The sequence below is a fragment of the Rhinoraja longicauda genome, chromosome 8 (genome assembly GCF_053455715.1).
Source record: "Rhinoraja longicauda isolate Sanriku21f chromosome 8, sRhiLon1.1, whole genome shotgun sequence".
NCBI classification, from domain to species: domain Eukaryota; kingdom Metazoa; phylum Chordata; class Chondrichthyes; order Rajiformes; family Arhynchobatidae; genus Rhinoraja; species Rhinoraja longicauda.
The window spans coordinates 19245434-19270158 of NC_135960.1; the positions used below are offsets into that span (position 1 = coordinate 19245434).

Here is a 24725-nt window from a genome sequence, read left to right on the forward strand (position 1 = left end):
TTGTTTTCACTTGAATTTAGAAGGATGAGACGGGATCTTATCGAAACATATAAGATTATTAAGGGGTTGGATACATTAGAGGCAGGAAACATGTTCCGAATGTTGGGGGAGTCCAGAACCAGGGGTCACAGTTTAAGAATAAGGGGTAGGCCATTTAGAACGGAGATGAGGAAAAACTTTTTCAGTCAGAGAGTTGTGAATCTATGGAATTCTCTGCCTCAGAAGGCAGTGGAGGCCAATTCTCTGAATGCATTCAAGAGAAAGCTAGATAGAGCTCTTAAGGATAGCGGAGTCATGAGGTATGGGGAGAAGGCAGGAATGGCGTACTGATTGAGAATGATCAGCCATGATCACATTGAATGGTGGTGCTGGCTTGAAGGCCCAAATGGCCTACTCCTGCACCTATTGTCTATTGTCTAACATCTATTTCTAAGCCATTGCTGCTTCCCATCCCTTGGTTGATTTATTCCCTTCTTTGGGTGTCATCTGGAACTACTGAAACATCACCTAGATTACAAATGCAGTGAAATGGGTAATGAAAACTACTTCTCACTACTTACAGAAGGCTGAACTTTTTGGATGGCCCTGAAGCATGCATTCATATACAATAAAGCAAAACCATCTGTAATTTCCAGAGGATAAGTCAGATAAAACCTTTCAAAAATCATTATCATTGCCGCATGTTCGAATTGGAATCTTTGACTAAATAAACAAGGACATTTCCGTAACAAAGCAAAGCAATATGTTTCAATTCTTTCGTTGGATGGAAATAAAGGACGAAGGCAGTCGATACAACCTTTTGTCTGACAACTGCAGTATTCAAAAGCATCATCTCCAATACTTTTGAAATGTTCTGGGGGGATTTGCAGTTCACTGGTATCCAAGATGTGAATGCATTCCTCCTAATGAGTAGTCCTGTCTCCTCCTAACAGAAGTCCTGATGACTGTGGACCTTTAACAAGGTGGGTACATGGTACTGATAGAACACATGCTGGCCTCTATTTATGTTCCTGACTGTCATAACCACAAGCAATGGTTATGCAGCTGGTTTACTCGTTAAATACATTTCCTGTACCACAGGAGACTGGCAAGTATCCTATCTTTGCAGAATGTCCCTCTAAGCTTCTTCAAACCCCTCATTATGAAATTCATTTTAGAGACAAAGGCGAGGAAGCTATCTGCCAAATCCTAGCTTGTTGAAGAATAACGCAGTGACATTTGTGTAGCGGACAACTATTTTACCATAATGCATTGTCAGGTCTCCAGTAAAGAAATGCCGTAGGCAGACCTGACCAGGCAGATCATCACCTCTCCTGGGAGTTGAATAAAATTGTTACTCCAGTTTAAAAAAAAAATCAGCAGCTTCTTCACAAACATTTTTCAAACAACAAGACATTCATCCACGTCTACATTTTAAAACCTGCAGATTTATCACACACAGCTTTCAATTGTTGTGTCTCTTGCCTGTGTCCACATCCGTGACCGTATATCACAGATTGTAAAGAGAGAGACATGCTTTGTCTGTATTTATGCCAAAGCTGAGTGTATAGAAAATTGATGTAATAAATTAAATGTAAGGCTGCATAAGCTTCAATTGAAAAGTTTTGATCAAACCTGGATGAACATTTACTGTCGAGTGTTTAATATGTACAATGTGCAGTGATTAGTGCTAATGTTGTTGTTCTGTATACTGTAAAAATAAATAAATGAAACACAATTACATTTTCTTGATGATCTATGAAGAAGAATGATTTGTGCCATGAGATAAAAAAACAATTTCAACCACTGATCTATAAAAATATTGTTTATAATAATGATGAGTTTACTGCACCAAATTAAAAATAGTACTATAGGTTAGAGAGATTAAATAATGAATGATTTTTTTTCAAATCTGTCGCTAAGAAATAATGCTATTAGTGTACATGTTTTAATCTAATTGGAGTACAGGCAGAAAATGGTTAGGTCAAATAGCTTGAGACTGCGCTGAATGTTCTTTGTAACAAAAACGCAGCAAGAGGACACTAGACAACAGTATTTATTGAAATGGGATTCCTAAGTTCACATTAGGTTAAAAAATGATTGAGTTTTTACACCAAAGGTTGGTCACAATTATTTTTTTAAGGAATTGACCGCACGTAAGCTACTGCAGTTGATTGGCTTGGATCCCCATGCAGCAAGAAATGACTGCAGTCCAAAAAGGGGTCTCAACCTGAAGTGTCATCTACCATGTTCTCCAGAGGCGTTGCCTGACCTGCTGAGTTACTCCAACACTTTGTTGTCCTTTTGCATATTAATCATCATCTGCAGTTCTTTGTTTCTAGGATTTAGATCCTCGGGATAGCGATCTCAAGGAAGGTGAGAGAAATAGTTCAGAAGGGTGAGTGAGATGATAATGCACAGAATGAACATATACGTGGTCAGAGAGAGAAAGGCAATAAAGATGTTGTGCAGTAGATATCACTGGTGGTAGTAGAGCTGTGGGTAGAATTTGGTAAGAGTAGAAATATGAATGATCACTGAGTTACAAGAGATGTGAAAGAAAATAATGATTAAGCACCAACCTGCACAACCTTAATCCTATCTATGCAATGGAATATTATGGACCACATCCTGCATTATCATGGATTGGTTTTTTTCTAATAATGTTTTGTACACCCCAGCAGTATTGACTTCCCCAACTTCAGATAGGTCCTCTATCCCTCTCTTCCCTGTTTTTCCACTGTCTTCCTGTCTCCTGCTTCATACTATCTTTGTCCCGTCCCCTCCCCTGACAGCAGACTGAAGAAGGGTCTCGACCTGAAACGTCACCCATTCCTTCTCTCCTGAGATGCTGCCTGACCTGCTGAGTTAGTCCAGGATTTTGTGTCTACCTTCAATTTGAACCAGCATCTGCAGTTATTTTCCTACATATGTACTAATCTCTTGTTTTTCTGTACAGCTTTTTAAAATCTTTTTACTGCTTTGCAGAATTTATGTGCCAGTTAAGTACAAATTAATGTTTTTGCAAATTAATGTTGTCTAAGTCTGTGTGCCTGTGATGCTGCTGCTTGCACCTCCACAAAATTGTACCTCGGACAAGAAACTTGACTAAGTGGTGGGGGTTAGTGATGGAGTATTGCTACAATAGAGATGGTTTTCAAACATTTAACTGTACTAGCACAGACTTTCTACCTGTGGTAAGACCAGCATTATAAGCTGATCATCGATCCTGCCATTGGTAGCTCTATGTCTGCATTTTCAGCTGAAACACGGCAGGGAACAGAACAGACAATCAAAATGATGACCATTATCATGAGGCAGGTCATGGCACATATCAACATCATCGTGCCAGACAGCCTAGATCTACTTCAATTCACCTATCACTGCAATAGGTCCACTGCAGATGCCATCTCCCAGGCTCTAAACTCATCAATGGAACATCTGGACTAGAACACCTAAATCAGACTCCTGAATATTGAATATAGCTCCGTCTTCAACCCCAATAATTCCAACCAAACCTATCTCCAAACTTCTGGATTCAGGATGCGACACCTTCCTCTGCCTCTAGATTCTTGTCTTCCTGAGCCATTGACCACCATTAGTAAGGATAGGCAACAAGTTGTCATCAGTGATAATTTTCAACACCAGTGCTCTGGAAAGTTGCATTCTCAGTCTGAAGAAGTTCTTGACTCAAAACACCACCCATCCAAGTTCTCCAGAAATGCTGCTTGGCCTGCACTTTGGGTCCTTTTGTGTATTAACCAGCATCTTCATTTCTTTGTTTCTTCTCTGACCCTTAGTATACTCCCTATACACTCATGGCGGTGCAACCAAATTCTGCTCTAACCCCGTGTACAAGTTTGCAGATGACACAATCATGGTGGGCCGGAACTCAAACACTGATGAGAAGGAGTGCAGGAAGGAGATAGAGAGCTCATCGCATCATGTCAGGACAATAACCTCTCCCTCAGTATTAGATAATTGAAGGAGCTGGTCATTGACTTCAGGAAGTAGGGTAGAGGATACACCCCAGTCTGCATCCATGGTGCTGAAATGGAGATGGTCAAGTGTTTTCAAATCAGCATGATTTTTACCAATTTCTACAGTTGCACCATAGAAAAGATCCTATCAGGATGGATCATACCTTGGTATAGCAATTTCTCTGCTTTAGACTGGAAGAAATTGCAGAGAGTTGCAGACACAGCCCAGTCCATCACATAAACCAGCCACTCCCAGGCCTAGGTCCCATCTCTTATCAATTCCATCTACATCTCCATCTCGCTGCCTCGGGAAAGCAGCCAACATTATTGAATAATACTCACACCCTGGCCATTCTTTTGTCACCCCTCTCCCTTCAGGCAGAAGGTGGAAAGGGTTGCAGATGTATTCCATCAGATTCAAGAACAGCTTTGTTCCCACTGTTATCAGACTCTTGAATGGACCTCTCATACACTGAGGATGAATTCCCAATCTCCAAATCTACTTTGTTGCAGCCCTTGCACTTTTTTAACGAGAGATAAAATTACATGAAATTGAATAATTCAATGTTCATATCATTGGGTTGTAGGCTACCCATACAGAATATGAAGTACTGTTTCTCCAGTTTGTGTGACTGTCTCTAACATCATTCTTCCCTCTCTAGAACACTCTATTTCCATTACAGAGGTCAGACTATCAACTGACCTCTATTACAAACTTACTGATTCCCACCATGACCTTAACTACACCTACTCTCACCCTGCCATTTGCAAGGGCACCATCCCTTTCGGTCAATTTCACAGCACCTCATATTTTGCTTGGGTATTTTGTTTTGCTTAAGATTCCAGCATCTGTAGTTTCTTGTGTCTCCATGATGTGTTCTGCACTCTATTCCCTTACTCTTTTGCACTACTTGTACACATGTATGGGATATTTTGTCTGGACTGCAAGCAAACAAAAAGGTTTTCATTATATCTTGGTACATGTGACAAGAACAAATTAATACCAATACCTTTACAAATACCAATGGCAAAAAGTAGAGAGTACAGCAAATGCTAATTTTGGAGAAAATTACATAATTGTGATGCACAAAGTTTAGGATTGGGGCTGTGACTATTTTTTTTTAATATGCATTCTTAATTTTTTTTTAGAATATGGGAATGATAATTTCAACATTTGCAGAGAAGACAGTGTCTAGAAATGACATAAGTGAAGTGAGTTGGATATTGGATTTCAGATGGGCACAGACAGGTGAAATGAACAGACACATGGCAGATTAAATTCAATGCAGAGAAGTGTGAAGTAATCTATTTTGAGAGGAAGAATGCGAAGAGACAAAAATCATCAAGATGTTTTATTTCAAACTAAGACACTGAAGCAGAGAACCATGGAGCTCCAAATATATTAAGTTTTTAAATTGACAGGATAAGCCATTAAAAAAAACCATCGGGAATCCTCAGCTTTATTTATTAAAGTAATATTTAACAAAATATAATTCTAAACCATTAAAAATCACTGGTTAGATTTCAGCTGGGGTATTAATTTCAGACACTATATTTCTAGGTGATATCAATGCCTTAGAAAGAGTTGTGGTAGAGATTTGCCTGAATTTTTTCAGAACAGAACTTGATAAGAATTTGATTAGTACAGGTGTCAGAGGTTATGGGAAGAAGGCAGGAGAAAGGGGTTTGGACAGAGAAATAAATCAACCATGATTGAATGGCGGAGTAGACTTGATGGGCCGAATGGCCTAGTTCTACTCCTGTCACTTATAAGAGACTTCACTATGGTGAAATGGTGAAAGAATCCTAACCCTAACCCTTAGGGCAAAAAGGGTTAAGGAAACATTAATGGAAATAGTCAAGATTATGAATGATTTTTAAAGAATAACTAAGGATCCATTGGAACCACTGGCAGACGAGGAAATAACAAAATTGACAAAAATATCCATGGGGTGCAAGATTTTTAGAATGCACTGCCAGAAGAAGTAGGGCAAATATAGAAACAAAGTTGTCTGACCCTCCTGAAAGGCAATTTAGCGCTTCCTATTCATATTGTATCTGGGTCTCATAAATTGATGCACCGCATTTCAGCTCATTTGAGCTTATCTTACCATCTTTCATTATGGTAATCATGGAAATATTTTCATAATTTTCCTTCTGTATACTCACATTTTCCTGCAATGTGGTGATCAGATACATATAGAGACATAGAGTCATATAGTTTGGAAATAGGCCCCTTTGTCCAACTTGAACATGCCAACTTAGATGCCCTATTTACATTAGTCCCACCTACCCATATTGGGCTCATATTTCACCAAACATTCCCTATCTATGTACCTGTCCAAATGCCTTTTAAATGTTGATTTTGTGCCTGCCTTAACTACCTCTTCTAGCAGCTTGTTCCATATACCCACTTTGTGAAAAAATTGCCCCTCAGATTCCTATGAAATCTTTTCCCTCTCGCCATAATCCTATGCCCTCTGGTTCTTGATTCTGTTACTCTGGGTAAACAGGCTCTATGCATTCTCCCTATCTATTGCCCTCATGACTTTATACACTTCTCTGAGATCACCCCTCAGCCTCCTATCTTCCCATCCTCCTTTCTTCACATGTCCTCAAGTTCTGGCATCATCATCATAAATCTTCTCTGCACTCTTTCCAGCTTAATGACATCCTTCCTATAGCAGGGTGACCAAAAGTGAACACAATACTCCAAATGTGACCTCACCAATGTCTTATACAACTATAACATAACATTCCAAATTCTATATTCAACACCCTAAGTGATGAATGCTAGTGTACCAAACGCCTTCTTGACCACCCAATCTACCTGTGTTGGCACTTTCTGGGAACTGTGCACCTGCACTCCTAAATTCCTTTGCTCTACAACACTTCCCAGGGCTCTAACATACACTGAACCACCTGCCCTTGTTTGACTTCCCAAAATGCAACACCTCACACTTATCTGCATTAAACTCCATTACCATTCCGAAGCCGATTTACCCAGCTGATCAAGATCCTGCTGTAATTTTTGATTAGCTTCTTCACTATCAACGACATCATCCACTTAAGTATCATCTGCAAACTTACTAGTCATGCCTTGTACATTCTCATACAGATGTGTAGTACTTAAACTATGATTAACTGAATGAACTCTAGATGCTTCCCTGCTCTTATATTATGTACCTTGATTAAAAAAGGAAATCATTTAATGTTTTTTTTCTAACCATCATATTAACCTGGTCTTCTACCGTTGATGATTTATAATTGTGCACTGAAGGTCTCTTTGTTGCTCCGCACCACTCAATATCAATTTATTTTATTGTACACTCTCTTGTCTTGTTGCACCAGGCAAAACCCAGTACTTCACAGTTCTCACCATTGAATTCCATTTACAGGTGCTCCTCAACTTACAATGGGGTTATGTTCTGAGAAACCCATCGCAAATCGAAAATATTGTAAGTCGAAATGCATTTAATACATCTGATCGCGTGGCCGGAAGCGAGCTGCTGCTCGCTACGGGTCGCTCTGTTTGCATCATTGCAAGTCGAAGCATTGTAAGTCGGGGAGCATCTGTGCTACTTTTAGACCAAATGTACAGAACCATCCAAACCTTCCTACGATCCATAATTTTCCTTGTCAACTTCAAACACGCAGCCAATTTGTGCGTCAACCCTAAATGTCTTCATCGTGTCCCGTATATTTGTCTACATTATTAACACATATCGCCAAATGCACAAAACTGAATACTGAGCCCTGTGGTACCCCACTGGAAACAACCTTCCTGTCACAAAATTATCCATAAATTGTTATCCTTTGCTTGATATCACTGAACCATTTTTGGTTCCAATTTGTCACATTCCCATGGATGCCATAGGTTTCAACTTTAAAGGTTACTAGACCAAGAGGACCCATTGGGCCCAAACCTCTCCTGCATTGGTGCTGCACCCTCTCCTCCCCCACTTCCCTCCTCCCCCTCCCCCCTCTCCTCCCCTTCCCCCATCCCACCCCTCCCTCCCCGTTCCACCCTTCCCCCCTCCAACCCCCTCCTCACTTTTCCCTCCCTCCCGCCTCCCCCTCCCCAACCCTCACTCCCCCCCTCCCCTCCACCCATCCCCCTCCCCTCCCCTCCTCTCCCTCCCTCTCCCTCTCCCCCTCCTTGCTATTGAGGCAGTGCAGCATAGGTTCACAAGGTTAATCCCTGGGATGGAGAGACTGTCATATGAGGAAAGATTGGAAAGGCTTGTATTCACTGGAGTTTAGAAGGATGAGAGGAGATTTTATAGAGACATATCAAATTATAAAAGGACTAGACAAGCTAGATGCAGGAAAAGTTTTCCCAATGTTAGGGGAGTCCAGAACCAGGGGCCACAGTCTAAGAATAAAGGGGAGGCCATTTAAAACTGAGGTGAGAAGCAACTTTTTCACCCAGAGAGTTGTGAATTTGTGGAATTCTCTGCCATAGAAGGCAGTGGAAGCCAATTCACTGGATGAATTTAAAAGAGAGTTAGATAGAGCTCTAGGGGCTAGTGGAATCAAGGGATATGGGGAGAAGGCAGGCACAGGTTACTGATTGTAGATGATCAGCCATGATCACAATGAATGGCGGTGCTGGCTCGAAGGGCCAAATGGCCTCCTCCTGCACCTATTTTCAATGTTTCTATGTTTCAATGATTTTTATTGGCATGACAATGCAACTGCAATGCAACTGCAACTTTCCTTTCAGCAAACTCCAATCAACAATTACAACAGGGTCTTGCATAATGTTTGACTCAAACCAGAAAATGCACTTAAGGTTAATAACTCTGCTGCCAGACAACCAGTACAGACAGGAACAGCCACAATAACTACTGACTTATGTGCACAAAAGTTCCAATCACCATTAGTTTGAATTACAGGGCGAGCAACAATAATTACTTTCTAATTGTTAGTTAGCTAGAGTGATGGTGAAAAGATAAACAGAAAAACATGGAATGGATTGATCAAAATATTATTCAAGTGCTCTACAATTTCCTACTTTTGTACTGTTCAAAGATTCTTAAACTGCTGATAATCCATTGCAATGGTGCAAGTCATCAGGAAAATCTAAGCTAATAACTTTCATGTTTAATCGCCTCTCATTGCTCTATCTTCAAAATATGTAACACATTTACAATAAGTGATTTTGTTTTGTAAATTTAGATTGTGCATTAGATCTCTATTAACCGTTGCGGGATGATTATATGAGAGCATTATATGTGATCAAAAAAAAAATCTAAATCTTTCTCTCACTGACATTTATCTGTGTACACAGTGAGAAATCCTTCATTTACTCCTAGGAGGTTTTTACCATCTTGTGCAGAATTTTCAATTTTGCAGAGATCTCAACTCATTCCAAGGATTTTCTTTCTCTGATCTTTTGGCTTGTTGAGACAACATATGCACTTCTTCAACGCATTAAACGACTGAGAATTGATATCACATTTTGAATATGACTATCTTTTGGTGGCACAATACAAAATATTTTATCAGAATTACAATTTAAGTGCAACGCAATAAGAAAGGAAAAAGAACACAATTTCTTTTTTTTTGTTGCAATTCTGATCATTCGTCTATGAACTCACATTAATCTGAAGTACAACTGTGTTTAATGGAATTTCAAATAAAAATACAATTGTCATAAAAGTGAAGCACTGACAATCAAAAAAAATGGTTTGATGAATGATATCCTGTCAAAAATGAAAGATGCTTACCTTGTCATATTTAGCAGCTGGATGCAGAAATGCTCATTAGTTTTAAGAGGGTTAATATATTTAGCTGTTGCATATTGATATCCCAATTATGTCTAATTGTATAAAAGCCATCACTCAAGGTAATAGTGCATAAACATATGAAAGTTATTAAGTATATCCCAACATGTAATAAAGTAAGTGTTAATTGATAGCTGAGTTCTTTAGGGTATTGAGGTGGATAAGCTGGTGAGAGATGGATCACTAGAATTTTTTTGCACATAATTCCATTTGCAGGCACACGCTGTGCAGCTTTCATGCTTGTCAAAACCATCTACAGTCTAATACCTTTTGCCATATGCGTTCCATAAAGGCATAAAAACATCATTAGAATAAAAAGTAAATTTTTTATCATACTCTATTCCCAATTAAAAGTTACAAAGAGACATGACTGCAAGAAATCAGTGTGCTATAATATGACAACTGAAATAAATTGCTATAGAAACATGCCTGTTTTTTCCTTTCACTTATTGATACTAAAGGTCAAATTCCTAGAGGGGCTAAAAATCCATTGCAAACTTTTCTATATTTCAGAAGAGAAATACCATTGCTATCAATATTATTTTAAATTATATTTTGGCTGCTTCAATTGCTTTGTTAAGGGATAAAATCTATATACTAAAACTCTCGTTTGTTTGTTTGTTTGTTTGTTTGTTCCTGAACTACACCCAAAACGATACACAATAGCGCAACAATTTTAGGCCCAACTTACTCACCATCGTCCCTTTGGTGTTAATGGAAGAACTTTCATTGAACTTGGTGTTATATTTTTTAAGTGATTCACATTTTAAAGTTTAAATCTATCTCCTTGAGAGGGAGGGGGGAGGGGATAAGAGGGGTTGAGGGGGATGGAGTGGGGGATGGGGAAGGTGGGTGGAGGGAGTGGAGGGGAGGAGGGAGGGAGGGTGAGGAGGGGGGAGGGGGGAGGGGGGTGGGAGGAGGGAGGGGGAGGGAGGGAGTGAGGGAGGGAGGGAGGGAGGAGGGAGAGGGGAGGGGGATGGGAGGAGGGAGGGGGAGGAGGGGGGAGGGGACGGGGAGGGGAGTTGAGAGGGAGGGAGGGAGGGAGGAGGGAGAGTGGAGGGGGGAGTGGGGAAGAAGAGGGTGCTGCACCAATGCAGGAGAGCTTTGGGCCCAACAGGTCCACTTTGTCTAGTATTAAATAATTCGTAGATTCAATTACACAAGTATGATGCTTGCATCATTTAAAGGATAATATTTTCCTCTGTTCTATAACCTTTCCGAAATATATTTATATACAGAGAGAAACATCTACAACATTGGCAGGAAATGTCAACATGCTGCTCAATAGACCTTTCTCACATCTACAACACTCCTATTCCTCGTGGACACCCAGGTCATCCTTTTACCTTCTCTCAATCTTTTTAATTACAATTGTTGTTGTGACATTAATAGTCGTGACTTCTCCACTACCACCCTGTCTAACCTGAACACCCTATAAATAGGCAGCCATTCACTCACTTCATACAGAGGTTCACATGCACCTCCTCCAACCATGTCTACTGCATTCGGTGCTCCTCAATAGACTGGGCATCTGATTTGCGCTTTGTTGCAATAGCCATCTTGAGCTCCCAGTTGGGTGCCATTTTAATTCCCATTCCCACATGGATCTCTACTGGCAGAAGAAGGCCAAATGCAATCTAGAACATTCCATCTTGGTAGTCTGGAAACATTGGATGAATTTTCCATTGTCATTTCTCTCTCCTTTTGATTAAACCAGCTCCTTTCACCGCCCCACTCCCCCCCCCCCCCCCCCATTTACCGCCATCCTGTTATTCCAGCCTCTTTCTCTTTCCATGCTGTAGGACTCTGACTGTAACTCTGTGAGTAAATATACACTAATGATGAATATAGCAAAAGACCAATTGACGAGTGCAAAACAGGAGAAAGGTGCATTATTATAGTGCAAAATCTGAGAAATGCAAAAGAATATTAAACTATAATAATGGAATAATTGAATGATTCGAAGGTATCACAAAATGCTGGAGTAACTCAACGGGTCAGGCAGCATCTCTGGAGAGAAGGACTGGGTGACGTTTCGGGTCAAGACCCTTCTTCAGACTGATGTCAGGGGGGCGGGACAAAGAAAGGATATAGGTGGAGACAGGAAGACAATGGGAGAACTGGGAAGGGGGAGGGGAAGAGAGGGACAGAGGAGCTATCTAAAGTTGGAGAAGTCAATGTTCATACCGCTGGGCTGTAAGCTGCCCAAGTGAAATATGAGGTGCTGTTCCTCCAATTTGCGGTGGGCCTCACTATGACACTGGAGGAGGCCCATGACAGAATGGTCAGACTGGGAGTGGGAGGGGGAGTTGAAGTTCTCAGCCACCGGGAGATCAGGTTGGTTAAGACAGAGTGAGCGAAGGTGTTGAGCGAAATGATCGCCGAGCCTGCTTTTGGTCTCGCCGATGTAGAGAAGTTGACATCTGAAACAGCGGATACAATAGATGTGGTTGGAGGAGGTGCAGGTGAACCTCTGCCTCACCTGGAAAGACTGTTTCGGCCCTTGGATGGAGTCGAGGGGGGAGGTAAAGGGACAGGTGTTGCATCTCCTGCGGTTGCAGGGGAAAGTGCCTGGGGAGGGGATGGTTTGGGTAGGAAGGGACGAGTGGACCAGGGATTTACAGAGGGAACGGTCTCTGCGGAAAGCAGAAATGGGAGGAGATGGGAAGATGTGGCCAGTACTGGGATCCCGTTGGAGGTGATGGAAATGTTGGAGGATGATTTGTTGTATATGCTGGCTGATGGGGTGGAAGGTGAGGACAAGGGGGGCTCTATCCTTGTTACGAATGGGAGGAGTGGGAGCAAGAGCGGAGCTGCGGGATATAGAAGAGGCCCTAGTGAGAGCTTCATCTATAATGGAAGAGGGGAAGCCCCATTTCCTAAAGAATGAGGACATCTCTGATGCCCTAGTGTGAAACACCTCATCCTGGGCGCAAATGCGGCGTAGACGGAGGAATTGGGAGTAGGGGATAAACCTTTTGCAGGAGACAGGTTGGGACGAATTGAATGAGATAGAGTTAAGAATAAGAATATTTAGCAGTACCTTCGGGTTGGTGGTGGAAAAGAGGTGATTAGTTCAGGAGTCTGATAGGAGTGGGAAAGAGGCTGTTCTTAAGTCAGGACATTTGAGCTTTTAAGTTCATGTACCTTCTCCCAGAAGATAGAAGAGAGAAGGCCAGACTGACAGGCATCCTTGACACAACATCCAGCCTTCATGATTCAATGCACCTTGTAGATGGAACGTGATGAGCCCACGATAGAGAAGGCTGTGTACATCACTCTTTGCAGTTTCAGGCGGTTAAGAGCAGAGTAGGTGCCACACCCGACTGGTTTGCATCTCATCAGAATACTTTCTAAAGCACATCAATAGAAGTTTGGGGGAATCAGCCTGCTGCTGATATGGATGACTCAGTACTTGAAGCTGTTGACCAGCAGCTCCATTGAAGAGAACAGATTTATGTTCACCCCATTATTTCTTTATTCAACTGCATTTGCAGTTATTTTCTTATACTACCCCTTATTTCTTTAGGTCAACAACTAATTATTTTGTCTTGCAGATATTAGAGGCCAGGCTACTGTCCTGACACCATAAGAAGATGTTAGTGATCTCTTTCCTATACTTCAGCTCATCTTTGTTGGAGATCGGGCTGACAATGTGTTATCAACGGCAAACCTAAAAGTTGAGTTGACATTGTACTTGACACAAGTACATGGTTGTACAGGGAATAGAGCAATGGGCAGATCACACAACCCAGAAGGGCACTATTGTTGAGAAAATGTTATGATCAATTCTAATCTTCTAAAGTCTGCCAATCAAGATATCCAGAAACCAATTCCAAATGGAAGCCCCAAGATCCAGATATTTAAGGATGAGGTTATTTGGTGTTATGGTATTGAAGGCCGAGCTCTACTCAATGAACAGAATCCTGACCTAGGCATTCTTATTGCAAGCTGATCCTGGGCTGAATGTAGTGCAAGTGAGATCACACCCTCTCTAGACCTATATTTCCTGTATACAAATTTCAGGGGGTTTAGATTGTCCAGAAGACTGGTGCAGATGTGAAGCATGAGCAGCCTTTCAATGCATTACATTATGTTGGAGATACAAGGCAGTAGTCATTAAGAGAGGTTGCTTCATTTTTCTTGGGGGAATAGAATGATGGATGTTTCCCTGAAGCAGATTGGTACAGATGGTTGTTGAAGTAAGAGTTTCAAGATGTTGGGGAAGGCGGTGGCCAGTTGAATGGTGTACGATTTAAGAACATGCAGGGTTTTCATCTGGGATGGCCAATTTCTAAGAGCTTACCCTCAAGGAACTGATCTGTCTTCTACCACCAAAATGTATGGAACAGAGCCAATGGAAATTGGGGTGAAGGTCCCCAGATGGAGCTTTGTTTTCTTGCTCAAAACAGGCATAAAAGGCATTAATCTTGTCCAATAGAGATGTGTCATTGTTAGAGATTGCCCCCAATTCCGGCTTGGAGCCCATGATAGTATTCAAGCCCTGCCACAGTTTCCTGGCATTCCGTTGATTAAATTTGGACTCAAATTTATATTGCAAGTCTCTCTTGGCATCCCTGGTAGCCTTGCATAGATCATACTTGGCCTTCTTGGACAGAGTGGGATCATCCATGAACTTGCTTTTTGAGTCTCTCTGTTCATCCAAGGTTTCTGAGTTTCCTCCTTTGCTGTGTCTCCTTTTTAATACATGCATTCTAGGCAGCAGGTCAGGCTCTGCTTCGTAAAGGACTTTCATTCATGTGCAATAGTTGGATTTGATCATGTCATTTAGATTCCCATGCGATTTTAGATTTGTTTTAGTTTAGAGATACAGCATGGAAACAGGCCCTTTGGCCCATTGAAACCATGCCGACCATCAATCACCCACTTACACTAGTTCTGTTATCCCACTTTCTTATTGACTCCCAACACACCAGCGGCTATTAACAGAGGCCAATTAACCTACAAAGCTGCATGTATTTTGGATGCAGGAGGAAACTTGAGCACCCAGAGGAAACCCCCGTGGTCATAGGGAGAACATTTAAACTCCACACAGGCAGTACCCAAGGTCGGGATTGAACCCGGGTCTCTGGCACTGTGAGGCAGGAGCTCTAATAGCTGCACAACTGTGTGCATAGAAGCTTCAAGACTTGGCTGATTTAGTTCCATGGAACATCTTTGCAGATCAGGTGAATGCTCCTTTAAACTTTTTGTTGTTTTTGCAATTGCATCAATTCTTCAATCTCCATCTTCATTCGTGTTAACGTAAGATGATTCACTTAGACTTAAATTGAAAGTACCTGCCATTATTTATGATTTCCTCTCATCTGTCACCTGATATCATTGATGATGAGATTATGTGGGTATCAGGTGTGATCTTTATCATAAGGCCGGTATCATAAGTAAGCCAGCTCACCCAAACAAGCTACAAACACAATCCATCCAGAATTTGTATTCAAAATAACAATGAATAAGTGGAGTTAACAAGATTAACACTGCAGGTGGATGACTTTGGAAGGTTATTGATCTGAGTCATTAGCACTGTTTCTCTTTCGACATATGCTACTCGACTGGCTATATCAGTTCAGGTTTTGAGAATCGGCAATGTTTTATTGATAAAATCCATAAACCTGGAAATGAATTTTGCTGCCTCATGTTGTGTTAAGAAGTTATTACTATCTTCTGCTACAATTTTTTTTTATTCCTTAGATCCCTGGACTGCACCCTACATTCTTTAATGATGAGAAGGAACTATCTTTGATTCACCTTCTATATTTATAGAATTTTAAATATTTCAATGATATCTTCCATAATTTACATTGATTTGAAAAGAACAGACTAATCTTTCAAGTCTTTTGGTGATAACATGCAAAGTATCTTATGGTGATAACATGCAAATAACAAGAGGCTTGGATTTTACACAACAGTGCACATCATTTGCAATGCATTTTATGCAACACAATTTTGTCTTAATGACATACATTTCACTGTGAAGATTGGTCAGTCCAATGCTAATTACATAATTTGTATGGGTTTGGTTTTAACTTGGTTTTATACTTGGAATATTACTTTCAGATCGTGAAGGTAAAAAAGGTTCACAAAGTGAAAAAGTGCTTTTTTAAGTGTTGTTTTAAATACTGACATGGCTTTTAATTCAGCCAGACAGTGAAAAATGTCTGCAACTTATCTTTTAGAGCCTGAGTTATTGTGCATCAGATTATAAATAAATCTGTTGCTGGAATCAACACTAAGGATTGACTGAGTTAGATGTGGCAAGCCCATCATATTTAATGTCAGAATTAGATAATAAATATCACCTTCCCAAAATCTGTTGCTTGACAAAATATCTAATCCCATAATCCTTACAACTAGCCATAATGTAGTGCAATGGACCTTTCCACATGAAATTAACTTGTTTATATCAAAGCTTTGCTGTTTCAATAATCCATAATGGGTTGTGACTGCATTGCGAGCTTTATTTACCTCTTATTGAATGGGAATTTGGAATCTGAGAACTGCTCAATAGATAGTAATGCTGAACAACATCTTTTCAGTACTGATCTTATTTATCTTTCCCTAAAACCATATTTAATTTTATGGCATATTATCTATTGCACCAATTTGCTTTTTTTTCATTGAAAAATCACCTCCACACTAAAGCCTGCCAACAGAAGTAATTCTTGATTACAGATCTGCTCCAATTGCAGCATGTCAGCCGTCTTTGGAGCGGATATGAGTCACAATTTCCAGTTATGAGATTTCTGATTTTTAAATTTTACAAATAGCCTGTTCTAATTCTCGACTGCAGGCAAATGTTTTTGAAGCTCAAGTTCACATCTGAGCCAAGAGCTTTAGATTCTAAGTTTCAGAAATGCTTCACTTCTGTTCCATAACAAAATTGGTTCAGCTTCAGGAAATCTGCCTGGAGCATGCAGAATAGGGCAACATTACCAAAAACGGTAGCACAGAAAAAAAAAAGAAGTAAAGTTAGCTGAAGTTACTCAAACTAAATTCAAATCACCTAGAAAATAACACACAATTGTCACAGAAAAAAAGATCAAGCTATTGGCAAGAGACATTCTTCTCCATTTTAATTGTTAACCCTTCTTCTTTGTGATCATATCATATCATCATATCATATCATATCATATCATATATATACAGCCGGAAACAGGCCTTTTCGGCCCTCCAAGTCCGTGCCGCCCAGCGATCCCCGTACATTAACACTATCCTACACCCACTAGGGACAATTTTTACATTTACCCAGCCAATTAACCTACATACCTGTACGTCTTTGATAGGTCCTGATTGGCGAGTGTTTGTTAAGGAAACAAATTGACACAATTCTCCAATCGTAAACTTTTTTTCTAACAATTCAAATTTCAATTAAATTTGGATTAGAAGCCAGGACCCAGGGTGCAGCATGTCTATCCATTCTTGAGATAATCTAATCCCCCACTGGTACTCAATATGCTGCAAGCTACCTAACTAATGATGCTTCTCGACTAAAGATGTTGTGCTCCATCACTAAAAGTTCCTTTCTTTGCTGAAATTTCTAAGGGGAGTGGGAGGCAGATTTATGTCTATCTAAAGTCTTGTGATTGTTGCTCAGCAAAAAAAAACAACCCTTATTGACAAATGGTGTCACCAAGCTATTTTGTAGTTTAGAGATACAGCATGGAAACAGGCCTTTTGGCCCACTGAGTCCAAGCCGACCATTGATCACCCGTTCACATTAACTCTACATTATCCCAGTTTCTCATCCATTTCTTACACTCTAGGAACAATTTACAGAGGCCATATAACCTACAGACTGACATGTATTTAGGATGTGCGAGGAAACCGGAGCAGCCGGTGGAAACCCACATGGTCACAGGGAGAACGTGCAAACTCTACACAGGCAGCAGCCGAGGTCTGGATCAAACTCAAGTCACTGGTGCTGTGAGGCTGCAGCTCTACAAGTTACACCTTTGACCAGTCAGAAGTATTAATTTTAGTAAAAAAGCATGAAGCTTATAGTGTATTAGAATCTAAAGGGTCAAAGATTATCTCTTGAATATTCATACTTATCAAATAATTGTCATTTATAATTTCTAATGAGTATCACCTAACATTTCAACAAAAAACAAGTGAATCCAGGACCAAGGGTTATAATCTAAGTTTGAGGGGGTAAAGACATTTAGGACTGTAGCGAGGAAAAATGTCTTCTTCCAAAGAGTAGTGAAATTGTGGAATTTTCGATCGTAGAGAGCTGGTAAAGCTGAATAATTAACTATATTCAAGAATTAGACATTCCGCACTTAGGGAGAGAGAGATCAAGGGGTATGGGGGAGGGAGTGGGGGAGAGAGTGGGGGAGGGAGTGGGGGAGGGAGGAATGCTGGTACAGAGCACTGAACATAGAACAATACAGCAAAGGAACTGAAACTTTGGCCCATAATAACTGTGCCAAACATAATGCTGAGAACAACTCTTATCTGTGTGCACATAATCCATATTCCTCCATTCCCTGCATATCCATGTGCCTAACCAAAAGTCTCTTGAATACAACTATAATTTCTGCCTCCACTACTTCCACTGGCAATCTATTCTCTCCAAACTTCTGGGACCTTCAGATGTGATAGAGAAGACAAAACGAAGGGTCTCGACCCAAAACATCACCCATTCCTTCTCTCCTGAGATGCTGCCTGACCTGCTGAGTTACTCCAGCATTTTGTGAATAAATACATTCTCTTGCTATCTCCTCTCTTGCTTCTTTCAGGCCCCAGGGGATTATCCATTTTAATGCTTTTTAAGAGCTTGAGCACACTTCTCCTCCTTCATCTCAAACTGTCTTTGCATATGAGTGCTCTCATTAATGATCTCACTGTCCTCTATGCCCTTGTCATTGGTGAAAACAAATGCAAAGTACTTGTTTAGCACCTTGCCTACATGACCTGGCTCCAAGTACAAATTCCCTCCTTTATCCTTGAGCAGTCCTACCTTCTCCTTGATTAACCATAAAAAGCCTTGGGATTCTCTTTCATGTGACTCATCAAAGCCATTTTGTTGCCCCTTTTGTCCTTTCTAATAACCCACTTGAGTTATTTCATCCTTGCTTTATATTCATCAATGGCCCTGTCTAAATTAATTCTCTTAAATCATGCATGCGCTTCGTTTAACAACCTTTTTGTTCATCTAAGGTTCCCTTACTTTGCCATCTTTATCCCTCCTCATTACTGCAACATGCAGGTCCTGAACTTTGATTTAATTGTCCTTTAACCAACTCCCAAATGCTAGGTGTGGACTTACCCAATTACAGGTTAAAAGAGATGTTAATTGTGAAGCCAGAGGAAATAAATATAGGTGGAAGGGGATGGGGAAGGGTGGGATTCCAGGTGGGGCATAGGGTATGGCAGGGAGGGAGGGGGTGGGTGGTGGGCGGGAGGGAGTTCATGAGAATTTGGGAGAGGGGACGGGGGGGGGGGGGGACGGGGGGGGACGGGGGGGGGGGGGGGACGGGATTGTTTATAGGTTATTTACCTAAATTTAGAGAATTCAATATTCATAATGTTGGCTGCCTACGCAGCAGAATATGAAGAGCTATTCCTCCAGTTTGTGCGTGGCCTCATTCTAGCAATAAAGGAGGCTCAGGACAGGAAGGTCAGTATAGGAATCGATAGGGGGGTTTAAATGGTTAGCAATCGGGAGATCCAGTAGGCCATAGCGGGCCGGGGTGAAACAGGTTTGTGCCTACACGGCCTTATCTCTCTGGATCAATGGTTCAGAATTCTACCCGTTGATCCAGTAACCTTAATCACTATATTATCATAGCCTGCATACATTGCATGCATGTGCTACATTATCGCCAATTTATCACAAAATATTGGGAATATCCACATCACAGTTGGTAATCTGATGTTCCTCATAACTTCTAGCAATGTGAGCCTTCAAATGTCTAAATATACAGTATATAGATACACACACACACATGCATTCAGAGATATTACTGAGTTGCTTCACCAACTATTTAATGCTGCATGTTTGTCCTGCATTTTGGCCTGTAATCATGAAGTGCAGAAAGTTATAGTTTCTGGTGAATATGAGGGGTTTAAACCCCTCAAAATCTTGAGGGGTTTAAACTTCAGGGTATTGTAACCAGAAATATAATCAACACATGATTAGCATTGTATTGCAGATGTGTCAGACACTTTCTAAAGTATTTGCATCAAACGTGATTTACTGATTTATAAACAAAATAGGAACAATCAGATAAACCCCAAAGTTCAGTAAAAGCTTTAAAATCATATGACTACAACACTCATGTGGTGCAAATTTACAAGGAATCAATGTTGCCAGGTAAGTTTGCCATTGTCCTGAGCCCTTATATTGAACTTGGGGGTGTAATGAACTTGAGGTCTTAATGTATCCGAATAAATATCTCCCATTCACTGAACAGACTTTAGTTTTGAGATGTAGCATGGTAACAGGACCTTCGGCCCACCATGTCCAGGGTGACCATCGGTCAACTGTTTACACGAGTTCTATGTTATCCCACTTCCTTATTCATTCCCTACACACTTGGGTCAATTAACCCACAAACCCGCATGTCTTTGGGATGTGGGATGATTCTGGAGCACCCAGAGGAACCCACGTGATCACAGGGAATATGTGCAAACTATACAGACAGCACCAGAGGTCAGGATCAAACCCAGGTCTCTGGCATTATGATGCAGCAGCTATGTCAACAGCCACACTTTCTTGTCTTATATAATTTCCGGGCATGATAGTTTCCAGATTCTGCAACAACGTATTTTTTCATGGTTCAGTGGTACTTGTAATAAATAAATGAAGTGCATATTATATTATGGAACACAAGAATGTGGCCATTAAGTTACATTTATGGTTGTCATTTATTTGAATGTGATTCCCCAAAAATGTTTAAGATACATCTTACTGGTACTCCACCAAAACAATATCTAAAATAAATTTTGAATAATTATTTCCATATTCCTTCAGCATGCATTGACATATGGAAGTGTCTACTCACTGGAAACTTTGGTGAGTTGGGGTCAGTCAACACCATTGACTTTGTTTGACTGAGGCGGTCACAGCTAGCAGCTCCACTTTTCACCCTCCGCAGAACAGCAGCAGAGCTGAACTGGGATGAAGTGGACGATGTCTGAGTATTTGCTTTCAAAAGAGCTGTGGATCCATCCTATAAAAAAAATACAAGGAACTCGTGATTAGAAGCTATAGTTAATCAGCTAAAAATTAATTTTTCAAATAATTAATAAATAAGTCTGAGGGGTTCAAGTCGGCTTATGCGCAGGAAATCTAGGTATGACCTTCACAAAGCCAACAAGCTAGATTTCTAGACCAACCACACAAACACCCGTTGATTGTGGCAAGGCTTTCATGGTATAATGGGCGCCAAAGCAAAGCTGGACAGAATCATTAGCAGCAACGCATCTCTCGCCAATGAATGCAATATATTCTATGCTCATTTTGAACAGAAGGCTGGTGGAATGATGCCATCCTCCATGACAGCCTCGGGTGCACCTGCACCCATGGTCACCATTGCAATCATCACACCAGGCTTCCTGAGAGTGAATCCCAGAAAACAACAGTCTGCGATGGAGACACCCAGCTGAATCCTCAGAAACTGCATGGACAAGCTGGCAGGAGTATTTGTGGACATTTTTAAACTCTCCTTATTCCAATCTGTGGTGCCCGCCAGTTTTAAGAACACTACTATCATCACAGTTCCAAAGAAAAACATGGTACCTTGCCTTGATGACTATCATTTGGTGGATTTGACATCCACCATCTTGAACTGTTTTATGGGGTTGGTCATCGCAATTATCAACTCCAGCCTCCCAAAAACCCTTGATCTACTGCAAGTTACCTAGTGTTGCAATATCTACGTAGCAGACACCATCTCCCTGGCCCTACACTCAGCCCTGGAACATCTGGCTAACAAGGACACCTATGCCAGACTTCAATTTATTGACAAGCTTTGCCTTCAGCACCATAATTCCAACTAAACTCATCTCAACTCAAGCGCCGGGATTAGGACTCAGAACCCCCTTTTGCATGTGAATCCTTGACTTCCTTACCTTTAGACTGCATTCAGTAAGGACAGGTTACAAAACATCTTCCACAATAATTCTCAACATCTGGTGCCCGGCAGGCTGGGTTCTCAGCCCCTTACTATATTCCCTGTATGCTCACAACTCTGTAACTAACATCAAAATTGAGAAATATGCAGATGCCCGGTCATTCTCTCTTCTCCCCGCTCCCTTCAGGCAGGAGATGAAGCATGGACTAGGAGATTCAAAAAGATTCATTTTCCCCACTGTTGCCAGATCCTTGAATAGACTTCTCACATGCCAAGGATGTATTTCTGACCTCTCAATCTACCTCACTTTGGGCCTTGTAATTTTTAAATCTGCATGTTCGTCGTCGCTGGAATTTAGAAGATTGAGGGGGGATCTTATAGAAACTTACAAAATTCTTAAGGGGTTGGACAGGCTAGATGCAGGAAGATTGTTCCCGATGTTGGGGAAGTCCAGAACAAGGGGTCACAGTTTAAGGATAAGGGGGAAGTCTTTTAGGACCACGATGAGAACGTCTTTTTTTCACACAGAGAGTGGTGAATCTGTGGAATTCTCTGCCACAGAAGGTAGTTGAGGCCAGTTGGATGATCAGCCATGATCATATTGAATGGCGGTGCAGGCTCGAAGGGCCGAATGGCCTACTCCTGCACCTATTTTCTATGTTTCTATGTTTCTATGTTTCTATGTTTCTATGTTGTGACATTATATTCTGCGCTCTGTTTCTCTTTCTCTTTTGAACTACCTGAAGTACTCATGCATGCTATCATTTGCAAGGATAGCAAACAAACAATGTTTTTTAACAGTATTTCAGCACACATGACAATAATAAACCAATGCCAATACCTGTTGTTAGTGGTAGTCGTAAAATGAAACAAAACTGTAAATCTGTGCATATTAGTGCACAGAATAATGCCAATTTGTAGCACCCTGATTACCATGAGTTGTCACCAGGTCAACATTCATACCCAATAGCAGAACATGAAGGATGAGAGGAGATCTTATCGAAACGTATAAGATTATTAAGGGGTTGGACACGTTAGAGGCAGGAAACATGTTCCCAATGTTGGGGGAGTCCAGAACCAGGGACTACAGTTTAAGAATAAGGGATAGGCCATTTAGAACTGAGATGAGGAAAAACTTTTTCAGTCAGAGAGTTGTGAATCTGTTGAATTCTCTGCCTCAGAAGGCAGTGGAGGCCAATTCTCTGAATGCATTCAAGAGAGAGCTAGATAGAGCTCTTAAGGATAACGGAGTCAGGGGGTATGGGGAGAAGGCAGGAACGGGGTACTGATTGAGAATGATCAGCCATGATCACATTAAATGGCGGTGCTGGCTCGAAGGGCCGAACGGCCTCCTCCTGCACCTATTGTCTATGAGCGCTTACTCCAAACTGATGTAGCCTGGGACTGGATGTCAAGTATCCCGGCAGGCTTTGGGAGAATGCTACTAGCTAGAGACAGACAGAGCGAAATGCTGGAGCCAGGAGAACAAAGGAGCACAGTGAAAATGGTCACATCATTGACATCTGGTGGGAGCAGAGCTGAAGATACCTTCATGGCTAGGTAGTACGGCCTTGAGAAGATAAGGTGCCTGGAACTGACATATTGCAAAATAACTATAATGAGAAGGTATGAACGAGCAACATAAATAAGAACTCCCTCGCCTGATAAGGAATGAAGATGTGTTTTGTTTATTCAGCCCTTGGAGGAGTGACAGCTTGAAATGATTGACTGTAAAGCCATGAGAGCCTTGGGTTAGAACAAAGGCTTCCCTTCGAAGATGGAAGGAAAATTGGTATAAAAGTGCGGTCCGAGACATCGGCAGCGAAAACCCGGGAACAACCATTGCAAGAAGAAGGGACCTGAGTTTGAAGCTCAGAGAAGACTACCCCCTACCAACAGAGTGAATCTGGCAATTCATTCATAAGGGTAATATCTGACTCCAAGTCATGAGTTTTGTGATTTAGTTTAAGAAGTGATAAGTTGAAATAGTAAATGAGAAGTTATTAGAAGTCAATTGTTTGCAAGCATGTTTAAGTTACTCGAGTGTTAATAAAGATTAAGTTGTACTAAACCTTGGTTTAGAGTCTTTTGTTTGACATATCAGTTGATACCCTATAGAGGTAATAGGGTCAACACTGAGATTGAAGTAAAAGTTCTAAGTGAATGTGTGCAGACAGAAGTGCTATTTTATGGTTGAGTCATTGAATCAAAACACCCATTTGCTCTCTCGGAAGCTGTAAAATATCTATTAGAACTATTCAAAAAATTACTAAAATGGTAACTCGCAAAGTATATTGGCTAATAATTATTCATCCCTCACATCCCTACAACGGGTAAACTGACCATTAATCTTACTTTTGTTTTGTTGGATATTGCCATATTCAAATTGCCATATTTTGCATATCCCTGCATTATAGTGACAGCACTTCAAACAATTTTTTTGTTTTGTTTAGAGATACAGCATGGAAATAGGCCCTTTGGCCCACCAGTTCATGCAGACAAGCATTCACCCATATACTAGTTCTATCCTACACATTAGAAACAATTTCCGGAAGCCAATTAATCTACACACCTGCACTTCTTTGGAATATGGGAGGAAACCGGAGCACCCAGAGAAAACCAACATGGTCACAGGTAGAACGTACAAATTCCATACAGACAGCACCCATAGTCAGGATCGAACCCGGGTCTCTGCCACTATAAGGCAGAAAATCTATCGCTGCGCCACAGTGCCGCTACTGTGTAATTGTTAGGTATTTGGGTACCTCCTGGAAATTTGTTGAACAGAAGTGAATTCAAATGATTTGTTGGCTTTTGAAAGAAGTCATTGTTTTTTTTAGATCATTTGACAGAATGTTGTTATATGGTATCAAAAACCC

The 24725-nt window shown here is 41.0% G+C and overlaps 1 protein-coding gene across 2 annotated transcripts in view; it reads right to left on the bottom strand.

Moving 5' to 3' along the window:
* arhgap15 (Rho GTPase activating protein 15) overlaps positions 1-24725 on the bottom strand; it is a 630681-nt gene that overhangs the window by 509764 nt on the left and 96192 nt on the right. For both annotated transcript variants that reach the window (XM_078403377.1, XM_078403376.1), the window contains exon 3: positions 20776-20943. In XM_078403377.1, coding sequence (XP_078259503.1) covers positions 20776-20943 — 168 coding nt within the window. The remainder of the gene's footprint in view (positions 1-20775; positions 20944-24725) is intronic.